This window comes from Tachyglossus aculeatus, chromosome 25, assembly GCF_015852505.1.
Source record: "Tachyglossus aculeatus isolate mTacAcu1 chromosome 25, mTacAcu1.pri, whole genome shotgun sequence".
Classification (NCBI taxonomy): Eukaryota; Metazoa; Chordata; class Mammalia; order Monotremata; family Tachyglossidae; genus Tachyglossus; species Tachyglossus aculeatus.
The window spans coordinates 22793905-22811314 of NC_052090.1; the positions used below are offsets into that span (position 1 = coordinate 22793905).

At 42.0% G+C, this 17410-nt stretch overlaps 1 protein-coding gene across 1 annotated transcript in view; it reads right to left on the bottom strand.

The window, feature by feature from the left end:
• Positions 1-17410, bottom strand: part of CPA6 (carboxypeptidase A6) — a 141282-nt gene that overhangs the window by 35951 nt on the left and 87921 nt on the right. Inside the window, exons 3-6 of the mRNA XM_038766731.1 lie at positions 9059-9183; positions 5679-5793; positions 3931-4032; positions 2160-2264 (exon numbers count right to left, since the gene is read on the bottom strand). Coding sequence (XP_038622659.1) covers positions 2160-2264; positions 3931-4032; positions 5679-5793; positions 9059-9183 — 447 coding nt within the window. The remainder of the gene's footprint in view (positions 1-2159; positions 2265-3930; positions 4033-5678; positions 5794-9058; positions 9184-17410) is intronic.

Sequence of the window (17410 nt, forward strand, 5' to 3'; positions counted from 1 at the left end):
ATAGGCTGCCAGAGATATGCATAATGAAGGCACCCATTATGAAACAACTGACAATGATTTTAGCGATGGGGTAGTCTGGAAGGAAACACTCATTTTGTTAAAGACATGTAAAATGAAAAGATATTCAGATAGTTTAAAAATGCAGATCACAATTCATGATTTTCTTCATGAACTTAAGAACTGACAGTTTAGTTTTTTAATCAAATGCACTTGGCAGATTTGGGATCTGACCATAATTGTGAAAAAATGCCTACTTCTGATATTCCTGCACTCCATCTCTAAATCTCTGGTTCTTCTCTTGGTTTCACTCTTCACGTACTTGCCCGTGTGATTCAGATTCTTTTCTAAAAATAAGAGTTTTTAATGATATGTGACATGTGGCCTCATCCCACCTCCTGCAGTTGGAGGGGATTTAGATCATTTGTTCCCTAATCAAACCAAGACCTCCTTCTGAGACACTCCTAGCCCACCCGTCACCTCGAACAGAACACAAATTATCCCTGGACACACAGTTCTTGCCCACCAGCTTGAACCTCTATCCAGTCTGGACCTTTCCCCATTTTAGAAGAACACTGATTCCCTGGACCCACTCTCCCAGAAGCATACAACTAAAAATAGAGTCTAGCCTCAACATGTCTTCCTTTTGGCTTTGTTCAATCCTTTGGAAACATTTAAGCAGCATGGCATAGTGGAAAGAGCCCAGGCTTGGGAGTCAGAGGTCGTGGGTTCTAATCCCAGCTCTGCCACTGACCGGCTGTGTGATTTTGGGCAAGTCACCTGACTTCTCTGTGCCTCAGTTCCCTCATCTGTAAAATGGGGATTAAGACTGTGAGCCCCACGTGGGCCAACCTGATTACCTTGTATCTACCCCAGTGCTTAGAACAGTGCTCGGCATATAATAAGCGCTTAACAAATGCCATTATTATTATTATTATTATTATTATTATTATTATTATTTAAGACATAACCCAGACTCCAGTGAATAACAACTAATAACTAAATGGCCCTTAATATTGTCGTGGTCCATTGTAGCTGTGAATGTTGTATGCTACGGCTCAAGACACTGGACACTGTCAAATGATGAAAAATAAATGGGGCAAGAAATGAGATGAATCGCTTTGACTAAGTCTAACAAAAATGGTAAATGTAACACTACTTACCTCAAAAACAAGGAGGGGGAAATGACCAGCTTGCCCCCAGTGGAAATCCATAAAGGGGAATCAATCAATCAATGGTATTTACTGATCACTTATTGTGAGAAGAGCACTGTACTGTGCACTTGGGAGAGTGTGATACAAGAGTTGATAGACATATTTCCTGCCAAGCACTGTTCTAAGTGCTGGGGTAGACACCAGGTAATCAGGTTGTCCCACATGGGGTTTACAATCTTAATCCCCATTTTACAGATGGGGTAACTGAGGAACAGAGAAGTTAAGTGACTTGCCCAAAGTCACACAGCTGATAAGTGGCGGAGCTGGGATTAGAACCCACGACCTATGACTCCAAGCCCGTGCTCTTTCCACTGAGCCATGCTGCTCTCCTTTACTCCTTTTAGTTTGAGACTGTGAGCCCACTGTTGGGTAGGGACTGTCTCTATATGTTGCCAACTTGTACTTCCCAAGCGCTTAGTACAGTGCTCTGCACACAGTAAGCGCTCAATAAATACGATTGATTGATTGAGAAACCCATTCAGAGAGCACTGTTAGTTCTGATCTTCAGCACGCTCCCTGCCTACTCCCTTGTTGTGCTCCGTGGCTCAGTGGGAACACGAGTGGTAGGGACGAGAGGAAATACGCCAGCAGCACTACAACTGATCTCAGGATCGAGGCCTGCTCATCATTGTACATATTTATTACTCTATTTATTTATTTATTTATTTTACTTGTACATATCTATTCTATTTATCTTATTTTGTTAGTATGTTTGATTTTGTTCTCTGTCTCCCCCTTTTAGACCGTGAGCCCACTGCTGGGTAGGGACTGTCTCTATATGTTGCCAACTTGTACTTCCCAAGCGCTTAGTACAGTGCTCTGCACACAGTAAGCGCTCAATAAATACGATTGATTGATTGATTGATTGATTGATCATTCTCCAAGGGAGGCTCCATCTTCATCCAGGGCCGGAAATACCGGAAAGTTTTGCAAAGGATTTCAACCTACCTCTTTCACGAACCACTGACAAAAGGCAGGACCAATCCACTCTCTTGCATGGATACCACAGTCTATCCAGACGGCTCTTTTGTGATGCCGGGATCTCTTGCCTAGCTGGAAAAATAGACAACCATAGTAACCATCTTAGTTTTTATTTTATTTGTTCACCAACAGAAGCCAGTGTAGGGGGATTCCTTAGGAACCCCACTGATGATCAGTGAAAAAGGATCACAGGTTTGTCTAGGAATTCCATGCTTAATCCATGCAGATAAAGTAAACTCACTCCCTAGATGACAGATTGGAGGAGTGGAAAATGCACATGGAAAAAAAGGTCTGTAAAATTAATCCTTCCCTGATAGAAAGTTCTCCCTGGATTTTATAAAGGAATATTAACATCAGATCAGATCACCCTGATGTCCTCTAAAATCAATCAATCAATCATATTTATTGAGTGCTTACTTGTGCACAGCACTGTACTAAGCGCTTGGGAAGTACAAGTTGGCAACATATAGAGACGGTCCCTACCCAACAGTGGGCTCACAGTCTAGAAGGGGAAAAAATCCAGCTGCATTGGCCGGGAAATGAGTAACTAGCTAGGAAATGAAATAAAAATATTTAAAAATCTAGCAAATTAGTTCAAAAGGAACAGTAAATAAATGACTATTGTCCCCTGTAATCATCCTATTGGGTTTACACTATTATAAACTGAATTAAATCATTTTAAATCCCATCCAAGACAAAATACTTGAATGGTCTAACTCTGACCCCTTCATCCTTGAAGATTTGAGAAAAAAAAAAGTGGAAGATTAGATACCCATCCATCCCAGAGCACTGAATCAGTAACATGCTCAGAGGCAGGGGGCAAGACCACATCCTCTTGCGATCCCTTTCAACTCAGGAATTCTACTTTTCGGAGTTTACTCAGAAGAGGTCCAGCCATGCCAGCAGACCTAATTTTTTTAGCTCTGCACCCTACCGGGATCCCATACACCTCTTACTCTCCATTCAGAGCCCTCTAAAATCTCAATTTCTGAACACTGCCAGGTAGTGAAGATGTAAACACAGACCTCCGGAACCTTCACCAGAATAGCCCCCATACCAGGAAGGAACATTTGCTCAGATTAATAGCTGAGGTCCCTTGTGAGCATCTATGAAATATTTCCTCTTGACATTTGGTGTTCAATTTAAGGAGTAATAATAATAATAATAATGGCATTTGTTAAGCGCTGGGGGGATACAAGGTAATCAAGTTGTCCCACGTGGGGCTCACAGTCCTAACCCCCATTTTACAGATGAGGTAACTGAGGAACAGAGAAGTTAAGTGACTTGCCCAAAGTCACACAGCTGACAAGTGGTGGAGCCGGAATTAGAACCCATGACCCCTGACTCCCAAGCCCGGGCTCTTTCCACTGAGTCACGCCGCTTGGATAGAGCACGGGTCTGGGAATCAGAAGGTCATGAATTCTAATCCTGGCTCTGTCACTTGTGTGCTGTGTGACCTTGGGCAAGTCACTTCATTTTTCTGTGCCTGTGACCTCATCTGTAAAATGGGGATTGAGACTACGAGCCTTATGTGGGACAGGAACTGTGTCCAACCCAATTGGCTTGAATCCACCCCAGGGCTTAGTACAGTGCTTGGCACATAGTAAACACTTAACAAATACCATAATGATTTACTGGCCATGTGGAATAGCTGAGTAATACGTCTGTTTTAGTTATATTTGATTGGAAAAAGCAGGCATCAAGTATCAGATATGTTTCGGTCATTTCTTATCTTTACCTTCAGTATAAAGAGAGATCTTCCCTCGTAAGATTTTCCAATGGACAACATGTGAATGAGACCCGAGTGCGTTTTATTCAAATGATGCATCCAATTTTGAATCTGAAAATACAAAAGTAAATACAAAACCAGAATTGTTTTCATTTCATAAAGGAAAAAAAGGGACAGAAAATGACCAAAGAAGAGGTCAGCAGGATTTTAAGGAAAATAGCAGAGCTTTTCTTTGCTGTTTTCTCTGTGCCCCTCCAGCAGTGGAATTTCACTCCCCCTCTACTTCACTATCCCAACAGCTAAAGGGATAGGGCCTGTGTTCAATCTGATTATCTGTTTCTTCTTCAGCACTTAGCAAGGCACTTTGGCTCATAGGAAGTGCTTAATAAATACTAAGATAATTATTATGTTGGCCGGTTGCCACGGAGTTATTAAATGAACATAATCTATTCTTTTCTCTCACTAAATTGGTCAAGAAGGTAAAGAAAATAACTTTAAGAATGTGTGTGCTAACTATAAACTATGTTGAATAAGGCTCCTAGATGCTCTTTTGCATGCTATTACCATGCTTAAAAACCAATGAATTGGCATTTATATTATGGACATTTTTAGATATGGAGGTCAGACTCTAATAGGGGCCAAAGTTGGTGATGGATGGCAGAAGCCGTAAGTGCTCATCCTCATTTGGCTCTAAATCAAGAAAAGACAACAGAAAGGTGGGTAGGTTATATGAAGGAACAATATTCTCCCCCTCCAGCGGCCTTTCAATTATGCAGCGGCTAATTATTCAGTTGGTGGATTAACTAGATTGTTTGCTTTTCCTGGACACTTTAGTTGACACTGTTTGGCCATTTCACCGTTCTATAGGCTCTGTCAACGGAAGAGTAGGGGAAAATCTGGAGATGGATTAAAGTCTGTCCATTTTGCAACTAGTGGATAAAGGCTTGAAAGGAGAGATTACTGAAATAAACTAATGGTTTCAATAAGTTTGTTGTGGGCAGGGAATGTGTCTCCTAACTCTGTTATATTGTACTCTCCCAAACGCTTAGTACAATGCTCTGCATAAGGTAAGTGCTCAATAAATACAACTGATTGAGCGTAGTGGAAAGAGCAAGGGCTTGGGAATCAGAGGACATGGGTTCTAATCCTGGCTCTGCCACTAGTCTGCTGTGACCCTGGGCAAGTCATTTGACTTCTCTGTGCCTCAGTTACCTCATCTGGAAAATGGGGCTTAAAAGTGTGAGCCCCAAGTGGGGCAACCTGATTACCCTGTATCTACCCCAGTGCTTAGAACAGTGCTGGGCACATAATAAGCGCTTACCAATGGAATGGTACCACAATACCATTATTATTATTATTATTGATTGATAAGGTTTGGGTTATCTGTTGGTTTCATTATCCCTTCTCTCTCAATCCCAATATACTCAGTTCTGCCATAATGCATGTTTTCACTACGCTATCACTTCATTCTAGGAGAACTGGGTTTTGCACAGATAATAGGGAGTTATCTTTTTAATAATCCTTCCCCCATTCTTAGATCTGGAGGTGACCAATGGGAATCCCTCATCACAGATAAAGACATCTTCTTGTCTATTTATGGATCTATTTATCTATATTAATGTCTGTCTCCCCCTCTAGACTGTGAGCTCACTGTGGGCAGGATTGTGTCTGTTGCTATATTGTACTCTCCCAATCGCTTAGTTCAGTGCTTTGCACACACAGTAAGCGCTCAATAAATTGAATGAATGGTCACCTACTTCTTCTAACGAGTGGTACACTTCATAACTGTAGTCGCCAAGAGATCTTCGATTCCGATTGGTCCTCCAACTGCTTTCTTTCTCTAAAGCTTCCTGTAGGTCAGATATGAGGATCCTAGTTTAGAAAGAATCAATGTTATAAAAAATCCTGTGAAGAGTAAAGTGGAGGGTAGGGTATAATAAAAACAACAAATTTATAAAAGAAAACCCAGCAACAAACCATTCATTTATTCATTCATTCCAACAATCATATTTATTGAGCCCTTACTGTGTGCAGATCACTGTACTAAGCACTTGGGAAGAACAATTCAGCAACAAATAGAGACAATCCCTGCCCACAATGGGCTCACAGTCTAGAAGGGGAGAGACAGTCATCAAAACAGATAAGCAGGCATCAGTAGCATCACTATAAATAAACCATTCTGATGGATGAAGGTTTTATTCAATAATGGGAATTTTTAAGTTTGCTTCAAGGTAAACTGCAAAGTAACAATGTGATTGTCTTAAAACACAGAGATTGTTTTTCTGTCTTCCCTGCCACATTGTAAGCTCTGAGGGCATGAATTGTGGCTATTTATTGTATTTTCCCAAGCACTTAGTACAGTGTTCAGCATACAGTAGGTGCTCAGTAAATACTACTAATTTTTTATGGTATTTGTTAAGTGCCTATTATGTGTCAGATACTGTAATAATAATAATAACAGTAACAACAACCATACTTGTTAAGCACTGTACTTAGCACTGGGGTAAATACAAGATAATCAGTTTGGACAAAGTCCCTGTCCTACACAGGGCTGAGAGTAACTAATCACAGTCTAGGTCTTGTCATTCATTAACAAAGCAATACAGAAGGGAAGACCTCATAGGTTTGGAATCTCTTAAATACCCAACAAATGATGAATTGCATTCAATGATGGACATTGTATTTTCACCATTTTGCAGGTCGCGATACCCATACCGCAGTTCTTGACAGTGCATGACAAATAATAAGCACTTAAATACCATAAGAAAAGAACAGAAGAAAGTTGAACGGAAAGAACTCCCAAAAGCAAAATCAGACCAAAGCCTATTATAAACAAGCAAACTTTGGCAGACTGAAGCGTAAGTAGGCCGTAAGCACCAAATATCAGACATAGAAGTTTTGAAAGATACGTAGATGTGGTGAGTTTTCTCTTTTGGGATAGTATATCTGTAAGAAATGAACCAATGTTCTAGCGGAGAGAGGAATTGCTGCATTAGAAGCTACCTGTCACATCAACAGTTCTCAAACCTTGAAGTTAGGGATAGTTTTGATTCAGCAAAAATAATTTCTATTAAAACTTCCAGGCATATCATTGCATAACAACAAGAATCCCAGTTGATCAAGTTGGCTTCTAAAATGTTCAGCCATTATGAACGGATCATAGTTTACAACTTCACTCCAACATCCTGATCAGAGGAAATTACCCGTGGCCAGCAGAACAGACCGGTGATTGCCACCATCATTTCTAGATGAAAGCACCCACACATGAAAGTCAGCTCTTTAAAATGCTCTGAAAAATCTTTTTTTCATAAATATCCATGACCGCAATACTGAAGTTGATGACTAATGGCCCCTAGCAACTCAACCTTAATTAAATTCTATTTGTTCTTATCTTGGGTTTTTTATTTTTAATAACTGGAATCCAGAAGGGGTGATTTAAATCACTAGCAATTTTTTTTAAACACTGCTCTCTATGATGAAAAATGTGATAGTTTATGCTATATCTGTTCCTTAGGGTTTACGTTTAGGGACAGGAAATGGAGTCACAAAACAAATGATTACATCCTTTTATTCTCCATTATAATTATCAAAGCCTGTGAATTCTCTCGATTACAACATGCCTAGAGTTATCAAAACAAACCCACCTCCTGCCAGGTACAACTAGAGTCAAATCCGACCACAAAGATCATCTGACTCTGAATAACAATTGTCACTCTCTGAGAAGTACAGTTTAGAGATTTCCATCATCCTTAGAGCTTGTTTCATTCGAAATGTCTCCCAAAATGTCTCCATGTACTTGCTCTTTAATTGTAAAAATCTAGGGCTGCCTGATAAATCACTGAAAATAGAACTAAAATCTCATCATCTAAAAAAATGAAGTTGTCCAGGGCCTTAAAAAATTGGTAAAATGAATTTTTTTAACCATATCTTCCATGTTTTGTCATTGCAACTGACTTATTTGTCGAACTGATGTTCAAATCTGGGATTTTAAGGATTTTTGGTTTTGGGTGATTTGACTTGGCTGTTTTGATCGAGACAATTTGTCTCCAGGGTAAAGTGGTTTCAAAGCGGCAACAGGAGTGCAAAGAGCACAGCTACAATATGGAGGCAGCATGGTCAAGTGGAAAGAGCAGGAGACCGAGATTCAGAAGCCTTGGGTAAGTCATTTAACCCCTCTTGGCCTCCATCTCCTCAGCTGTAAAATGGGGATGGCATCCATGGTAACTGCTGCCTTCCCTCTTGACACTGAGGGTCCCTGCTTCCAGCGGCCGAGATAAAAGCTGTTTCTGCCACACCTTCAACATAAGGCTTCCACAAAACCCCGGTAAGACTAGTGGTTTTGGGGATACCCTGAACTCAGAGCCCCCAAAAGCCTGAAATTCTGATCTTCTAGCCACAGCACCTTACTGATTATATTTTCCCAGTAAGCGCTCAATAAATACGACCGAATGAATGCATTTTTATTATGTGTATTGTCTATCTTAAATTTTAATGCTTCCTCATTCCCGATGAGTCCGTCCCCAGTTCGTTCTCCCCACCTACAATCTTAGATTGTGAGCCCCCCATATTTTAAAATTCCATGTTAAATTCCCATCTGTGTATTCCCCCACTGCATAGAAGTGGCCTGCATGTATTTTGTTAATATGTTTGGTTTTGTTCCCTGTCTCCCCCTTCCAGACTGTGAGCCCACTGTTGGGTAGGGACCGTCTCTATATGTTGCCAACTTGTACTTCCCAAGCGCTTAGTACAGTGCTCTGCACACAGTAAGCGCTCGATAAATACGATGGAATGAATGAATGAATGAACTCTTTGTGAGCAGGGATTGCATCTGTTTATTATTATACTGTAATCTCCCAAGAGTTTAATATAGTGCTCTGCAAACAGTAAGCACTTAATATATACGACTGAATGAATAATCACTCAATACTATTAATACTATTACGACTACTGCTTGAATTATGATATCCATATGACAGTGCCTAGGCCTGATGCGATACTACCAATCCCAGCACCTGCCACGTAATAAGCACTCAATCAATGCCATAATTATGAAAAGTAATTACTGATTAACAGAGAGATTAAAGTAGGGATTAAAAATCCCACCAGCAGCTCTCCGAGTGTGTGAAAAGATGCTTACTCATATTGGATGTTTGCTTGCTGCAAGGACATTAGCAGGTTTTGGGAGCTGTTCCGGGAAACGTGAACATCGGTAACCATTCCCTCTGAGACGGAGCTGATGCTGCTCGGCTGCCACAGGTCCACCTGTAGTGCAGGAACGAACCTGTAATTCACATTCAATGTAGGGTGGGAAAAATCCATGTGATAACGTCAAACATATCATCCGACACGTACATCACAACACACAATGCACTCTGTTACCTTGGAGAACAGGTCCATTCAAATCTTACCTAAATTAAGACTTATTCTTGTTTAGGCAATAATTCGCACAGCCTGTTTGGATGGGTACTGTTTCAATGGGCTCAAATGAACTATCCTTTTCATTGCCTATTTGCTTGGAAAATTGCAACAACATCTTTGGGACCAGGAAACTGAGCAGGGTGCACGATCAATTCTGGGAATCTCTTTGGGGAATGGCTTCAAGATCCCCCTCCCTGTGGTGAAACTTTGGAATGTCCAGGACAAAAATGAAACAAATAAAAATAAAACATCTGGGAACATACAGTATGGTAGTGTTTGAAATCTGTAGTGCTTTCTTAGGGTTCTTAAGGTCCCCTTTCACATTACAGACTAGGTGAGAGTACATTTACTAAGAATGGAAATAGGACTATCATCCTATCATCCCCCTTGTCCCAGAACAGGACTCATGATGTCTTCCTTGACTCCTCACTGTCTTTCAGCTCTCACATTCAAACTTCCGATTCATCCTGTCAGCTCTTCCTCCACCACATTTCCTGTAACCACTCTACACTAATTCCCAAATACTGCCTTGGGATCAGCTCTGATTGTCTTATTATTACACTGCTCTGAAATTTGATGTTTCATCATTCCTGATGTGTCATCCCCGTCCCTTCTCCCCACCTACATCTCAGATCACGAGCCCCCGCAAAGGACAGGGACCATGTTTAATTCCGATCTGTGTATTCTCCCAGTACATATTACAAGAGCTCTGCATACAATGAGCACTCAATAAATACTACTGCTACTATTACGACTGCCACTTAAATTATGATTTTCATATGAGATGGTGTCTGGGCCTGATGTGAAAATATCAACCCTGGTGCCTGGCAGGGGGAAGAATTCAATAAGTACCATAATTATGAAAAGCAATTATGGTATAACAGACAGATTAAACTGGCCTCCCAGCTTCCAGCCTCTCCCCTTCAGTTCACAGTCCAATTCAGAAAGGCAGCACTTAGCACTATGGTTTAAAAAGTTTCCTGATCCATGTGGCTGCGTCTGTCCATCACTCAACCGTGATTATTGACTGGTTACTGTGTGGACAGCACTATACTAAGCATGTGGGACAGTCCAATACAAAAGAATTCATAGACATGATCCCTAATAACAAGGAGCTTACAGTCCTACAGCATATAGTTTCCTCCCTGGTTTTAGCATTACCTACTCTCCTTGACTCCTCCTGTTGAAGGACCTAAGTGATCAGAATGAGTCCGCAAGAGGGAGGAGATGGGGAAGAAAGTGAGAGTTTGGAGATCAAAGCTGGGAATAAAGAAGAGTTGACTGTACATTTCAGCTTGCTAAAGAATGGGTTGTGCTTCTGAGGGTGGGCAGCCAACTCAGAATTCATGGTCTTGGGTGACACCCTGACGCCTTCCCTCAAACTTTGAATGACGATGATAATAATAATGATATCCTTGTTAATTAATTCATTCATTCAATTGTAATTCAAGCAGTAGTCGTAATAGTATTAATAGTATTGACTGATTATTCATTCAGTCGCATATATTAAGTGCTTACTGTTTGCAGAGCACTATATTAAACTCTTGGGAGATTACAGTATAATAATAAACAGATGCAATCCCTGCTCACAGTGGGGCTCACAGTCTTCATCCAGTGCTTACTGTTTGCAGAGCACTATATTAAACTCTTGGGCGATTACAGTATAATAATAAACAGATGCAATCCCTGCTCACAGTGGGGCTCACAGTCTTCATCCCCATTTTACAGATGAGGGAACTGAGGCACAGAGAAGTTAAGTGACTTGCCCAAAGTCACACAGCTGACAAGTGGCGGAGCTGGGATTTGAACCCATGACCTCTGACTCCAAAGCCCGGGCTCTTTTCCACTAAGCCACGCTGCTTCAGGTAAGGTGGTCCTTTAAAATCTCCAAAAAGAAGAGGTGCAGTGGGACTAAAACAGAACGATGGTGGAGGCCAGGATGGCATTCAAGTTTTTATACTGAATGTTTCGTTGATGAGAATGTTCTAGTACCTCAAATTCAGAAAATTATAAACAAGTCTACAGAAAGGTCACATAGCAGATAGAAGCAGCGTGGCTCAGTGGAAAGAGCACGGGCTTTGGAGTCAGAGGTCAAGGGTTTGAATCCTGGCTCCACCACAAGTCTGCTGCTGTGTGACCTTGGGCAAGTCACTTAACTTCTGAGCCTCAGTTACCTTATCTGTAAAAATGGGGATTAAGACTGTGAGCCCCACGTGGGACAACTTAATCACATTGTATCCCCCCCAGCGCTTAGAACAGTGCTTTACACGTAGTAAGCGCTTAACAAATGCCATTATTATTATAGCAGACAAGTGGTGGAGCTAGGATTAGAACCTAGGTCCTTCGACTCCCAAGCCTGGGCTCTTCTCCTGACAAACCACAATCTCTTCATCTTCTCAGGCCCCAGAGCCGCCGCCACCTCAGCTATATCCTGAGGTCTGGGATCATTTCTGCTTAATCAATTGGGAGGGTTTTCTCTAAGTTTTCTGATGCTTATTGTTTATTAGCACTTTCCTTTCCCCATGTGGTTGCTCACATCTCCCTATTACCCTAAAAGGTGGCCCTTGGGGTTGCAGACTCACAGACATACATGACGTGAGTGACACCGGATGCGCAGCGTAATAATGAAATGATGTTATACGAAATACTTTGGAGAACCCTAGAGTGTTTCACCTTTTAGACTGTGAGCCCACTGTTGGGTAGGGACTGTCTCTATATGTTGCCAACTTGTACTTCCCAAGCGCTTAGTACAGTGCTCTGCACAGAGTAAGCGCTCAATAAATGCGATTGATTGATTGATTGATTGATTTCACCAGTAGGTGTTGCTCCACAACATTGTAGACTGTAAGCTCCTTGCGGGCAGGAATAATGTCTACCAACTCTACTACACTGCACTTTCCCAAGCCCTTACTACAGTGTTCTGCACACAGTAGGCATTCAGTATATACCAATTATTGATTGATTCTCTTATTCAATCAATCAGTGGTATTTATTGAGCGGTTATGTGCAGAACACTTTACTAAGCACTTGGAAGAGTACAATACATAAAAATCAGCAGTCACTCTCCCTGCCCTTAACAAGGGTTTAATCTAGAGTTTACAGTCCCTGTCTCATGTACACAGGGGGGCTGCTTCTGAGCTTCTAAACGGCAGGACCTGGGGTGGAAGAAGCTAGGGACTTAAAATACTCTCACTGGACATAAAGACGTAAAGACAAATGGTTTCCCTATTAACCTTCCAAGATCCGTCTCCCCTTCTTCTGGTCCCAGTTTCTCTATTCAGTTTCTTGATTGCCTTTTGGGCTGGAGTAATGGAGCCTCTGTGCTATAGGCCGCAGCCCGGAAGAGAAGAAGAAAATCAAATCAACAAAAACGGTCGGCTGGAACTCAGCCATGGTTTATCTTTGGTATTATATAGTCTCTAGGGGGAGAAGTGTTTTTCTGCTCGACTCTGGGGTCATTTGTCTAGCTGAATTGGAAATGATAGAGGAATTAAAATCCTGTCATGCCTTGGCTTCTGGAATACTGTGCCTCTAAATGCTCCTCTGCTGCGACTTCTTCAAATTCCTGTTAGTGGTTCACTGCTGGCCACTTAATTCCCTTCATCGGCTCACGTGGCAATATGCCTTTGGTAGACTGTAAACTTCTTATGGACTGGAAATGGGTCTTGTGCTATGGCTGTACTTTTCCAAGAGCTTAGTATAATGGTACACATTTAGTGAACATTGATAAATGCTACTACTTCCAGTACTGAGTACTGTGGTTCAAACTTCAATAGATGCATAATAAATACTTCTACCACACAGATGCATAAACAGGAAATCTGCTTCCCTGCCAAGCCACACCTCTTGGCTTCAGAACATTAGCTGGAAATCAATCAATCGGTTGATCAATGGTATTTATTGAGAGCTTACTGTGTGCAGAACACTGTCCTTAGAGCTTGGGAAAGTACAATAGAGTAAGTATATGCAATGGATGCCCACATGGAGCTCACAGACTAGAGGGAGGAAAGGGCAAAGCTAGTGCTGAGAGGAGGGGCGAGAAAAAGATTATACTTGAAAATCCCTCAAGAACTTGCTTAAAATGCTGCCTTTTTAAAATGAGCCACAGAATCATCATCATCATCAATCGTATTTATTGAGCGCTTACTATGTGCAGAGCACTTTACTAAGCACTTGGTAAGTACAAATTGGCAACATATAGAGACAGTCCCTACCCAACAGTGGGCTCACAGTCTAAAAGGGGGAGACAGAGAACAAAACCAAACATACTAACAAAATAAAATAAAATAAATTGAATAGATATGTACAAGTAAAATAAATAAATAAATAAATAGAGTAATAAGTATGTACAAATATACACAGAATGCCACAGACAGTTTCCAGGGGTGCTTGCTCTTTTGAATAGTTTTTTTTTTTAGTTTTATGGTATTTGTTAAGCACTCAATATGTGCCCAGGTACTGCACTAAGCACTGGGGAAGATCCAAGTTAGTCTGGTTGGACACAGTCCATGTCCCACATGGTGCTCGCAGTCTTCATCCTCACTTTACAATGAGGTAATTGAGGCACAGAGAATAGAAGTGACTTGTCCAAGGTCACCCAGCAGACAAGTGGTGGAGCTGGGATTAGAACCCGGGTCCTTCTGGCTCCCAGGCTCATACTCCATCCATTAGGCAGCACTGCTCCTTGTAATTGTTACAAATGGGTATATTTAACCCATCCATCGATCATATTTATTGAGCACTTGTGAGGTGCAGAGCATTGTACTGAGCTCTTCGGAGAGCACAATATAACAGAATTAGCAGACACATACCCTGCCCATAATGAACTATTGAAGTAGAGTATGCCTTGCCTCTAACTTTTGAAACCTCTTCTGCCAATTACTAGTCATTCAGCATGTAACCAGGATGACATTTTGAATTCCCTCTTTTTCTTCATCTTATCAGACAGTTCACGTCACATGTACTCTTAGCTGTGGTGGACACAGCAGATCCCTTTCACCGCCTTTTAATAAACGGATTTGCGGTCATTGGGTCATTCATCCGTAAAAAAAAGCTGTCCTGCTCTCTCAGCTCTAATTTGATCAACACAGTCCTAAAAAAACATGGCTCAGTCTGAGGGATTAGATTTAAGGGGTCTCCTAGGGACCCATTCCGGAGACATCCATTCAGACTGGTCAGGGATTGTGTCTACCAATGCTCCCAAGTGCTTAATACAGAATTCACTCAGTAGGTACCATAAAAAAAAGAAAAGGGGAAGAAATTCTTCATGAGCAAATGTTCGGTTTGAGAATTCTGAGATCACATTTGGGCAGTAACAAAATCGGATGAATGAGGAGGAGTGAGCCCTATATGCTCAATTTTCTGAGAGCACTTTTCATACCCCTCTCAGAGTTGCACCTGGAGGGTTTCTAGTACTCTACCAGTCTCAGCTACAGGAGGGAGAGTCAAGCCGAGGCATACCCATTCCATTCCCAGCTTGGGTCAGTGGGCTAGAGAGTGGAAGACAAGCTGCTACAACTTAAAACTTCCCTGTACCAGCCAGCAGCGGCATGGGAGAAAGAGAGACTCAAGTTTACTGTGCGGAAGGAGGCAATGGTAAACCACTTTTGTATTTTTACCAAGAAAACTCTATGGATACCCTACCAGAACGATTGCAGATGGAGGTGGGGCGTTCCGGGAGAGATGTATCCGTGGCGTCGGTATGGGATGGATGTGACTAGACAGCAGAAGGCAACAACAACAACTTGTTCATCTAGATCTTTCCAAGATAGTGGGACAGAACCCTGAAATTTGGGAAAATGATGTAGTAGGGAGAAGACATTGGGAAACCTTATAATGTGGGGCACTTGGGACCTTGTCTTTCTGGCCATTAGCTTTGGCTAGCCTTCTGAATCACCTGACAGTGGTTTCACAACTGCCCTAATGGGAATTCTGGGCTAAATGGCATCTTCCATTCCCTCAGCATGTAGGGCCGGAAGCTCTTAGTGAACAAAGGAAAGGATTTTGTTTACCAAGCAAGGTCAACATAGAGAGCAGAGTGTGTAGTGGGATTATAAAACACCGGAGGGGTAAGATTTCAAAAGAAGAAGAAGCCATTTGAGAGCACCAAGGGGAAACTGGTCAATGAAAGACAAACCTTTCAGAATGAAAACAACGGCATTTACTGGCTGTAAACTTCGCAAACTATTGCCTGTGAGCCTTGTTTGTGTTGGAAGGTAGGGCTGAAAAAGCAAAGGAAGTTCACGCTTTCCCATGGGGAGGAAGATGAAAGAGGAAAATGGGTTTCACACCCAAAGCTTGCATGCAGACTGGAGCCCTCTGCTAGTCTAGTGGAGTGGGCATATTACCTGGCCTGAAATTTGACTCGTCACTCATCCAGAGTGAACCTGGATGGGTGCTCTACCACCCAAAGGGGCTCAGTTGCCTCAGCTGGGAAATGGGGTTGATCATTCCTGCTCCCAACTACCTCCAAAAGCATGAGAAGATGAAATAAGATGATAAATACTAACACTAAAGTAGCATGGCTAGTGGATAGAGCCTGAGCCTGAGGGTCAAAAAGACCTGGGTTCTAATCCCTGCTCTGCCATTTGTCAGCTGTGTGACCTTGGGAAAGTCACTTCACTTCCTCTTTTACCTCATCTGTAAAATGGGGATTAAGACTGGAAATCCCATGGTGGAACTTGGACTATGTCCAGCCTGATTTGCTTGTATGCACTCCAGTGCTTAGTACAGTGCCTGGTGCATAGTAAGTGCTTAACAAATGCTGCCATTATTATTAAAGGATTTGGTAAATGAAAGTGCAATATATGAATCCAGGTTTTATATCATCTCATCAAGACTATAAAAGTATTGTTAGAAGGAATCTTTTTACCCTACTTGTCTGATACCTCTTCTTGGCCAGTCTGGGGAGAGGAGCAAGAGGGAAGGAGCGAAGAAGATGATAGCACTTGTGGGAGATAGATACGCCTTATGGCATTATTGTTATTATCATTATTATTAACAATAATAATAATGATGGTATTTGTTAAGCACTTACTATGTGCAAAGCACTTCTTATTAACAATAATAATAATGATGGCATTTGTTAAGCGCTTACTATGTGCAAAGCACTGTTCTAAGCACTGGGGGTATACAAGGTGGTCAGGTCGTCCCACATGGGGCTCACAATTTTCATCCCCATTTTGCAGATGAGGTAACTGAGGCACAGAGAAGTTAAGTGACTTACCCAAAGTCACACAGCTGACAGCGGCGGAACCAGGATTAGAATCCTTGACCTCTGACTCCCAAGCCTGGGCTCTTTCCACTGAGCCATGCTGCTTCTCTAACAGAAAACAACCACTGTGGTATTTGTTATGTGCCCCCTCCTTCCTCTCCCCCTCCCCATCCCCCCTGCCCTACCTCCTTCCCCTCCCCACAGCACCTGTATATAGGTTTGTACAGATTTATTACTCTATTTATTTTACTTGTACATATTTACTATTCTATTTATTTTGTAATATATTTTGTTTTTTTGTCTGTCTCCCCCTTCTAGACTGTGAGCCTGTTGTTGGGTAGGGTCCGTCTCTATATGTTGCCAACTTGTACTTCCCAAGTGCTTAGTACAGTGCTCTGCATACAGTAAGCGCTCAATAAATATGATTGAATAAATGATGTGCCAAGAACTATACTAAATGCTGTAGTTGATATAACATAATCAGGGCAGACACGTTCCCTGTTCCACAAGGGGCTCACAGTCTAAAGGGCAGGGAGAAAAAGTGAATCCTCATTTTACAGATGAGGAAATCGAGGTCCAGAGAAAGGCAGTAACTTGCCCAAGGTCACAAAGCAGGTCCTTGGCGAATCTAGGATTAGAACCCAGGACCTCTGGCTCCCACGCCCAGGCTCTTTCCAGTAGGCCACGGTGCTTGTGCTGCCCCATTTTCGCCCCGTACGTCTGCTTCATGACAGGACAGGACAGGACATGACAGGTAGGCAGCAGGGTCCACGGACTCCTGGGAATGAATCCTTCTCACGTGAAGTGTGAATGAGGAGGTACAGACATTTTGGGAACAAAATTCCAAAACACCAGCCC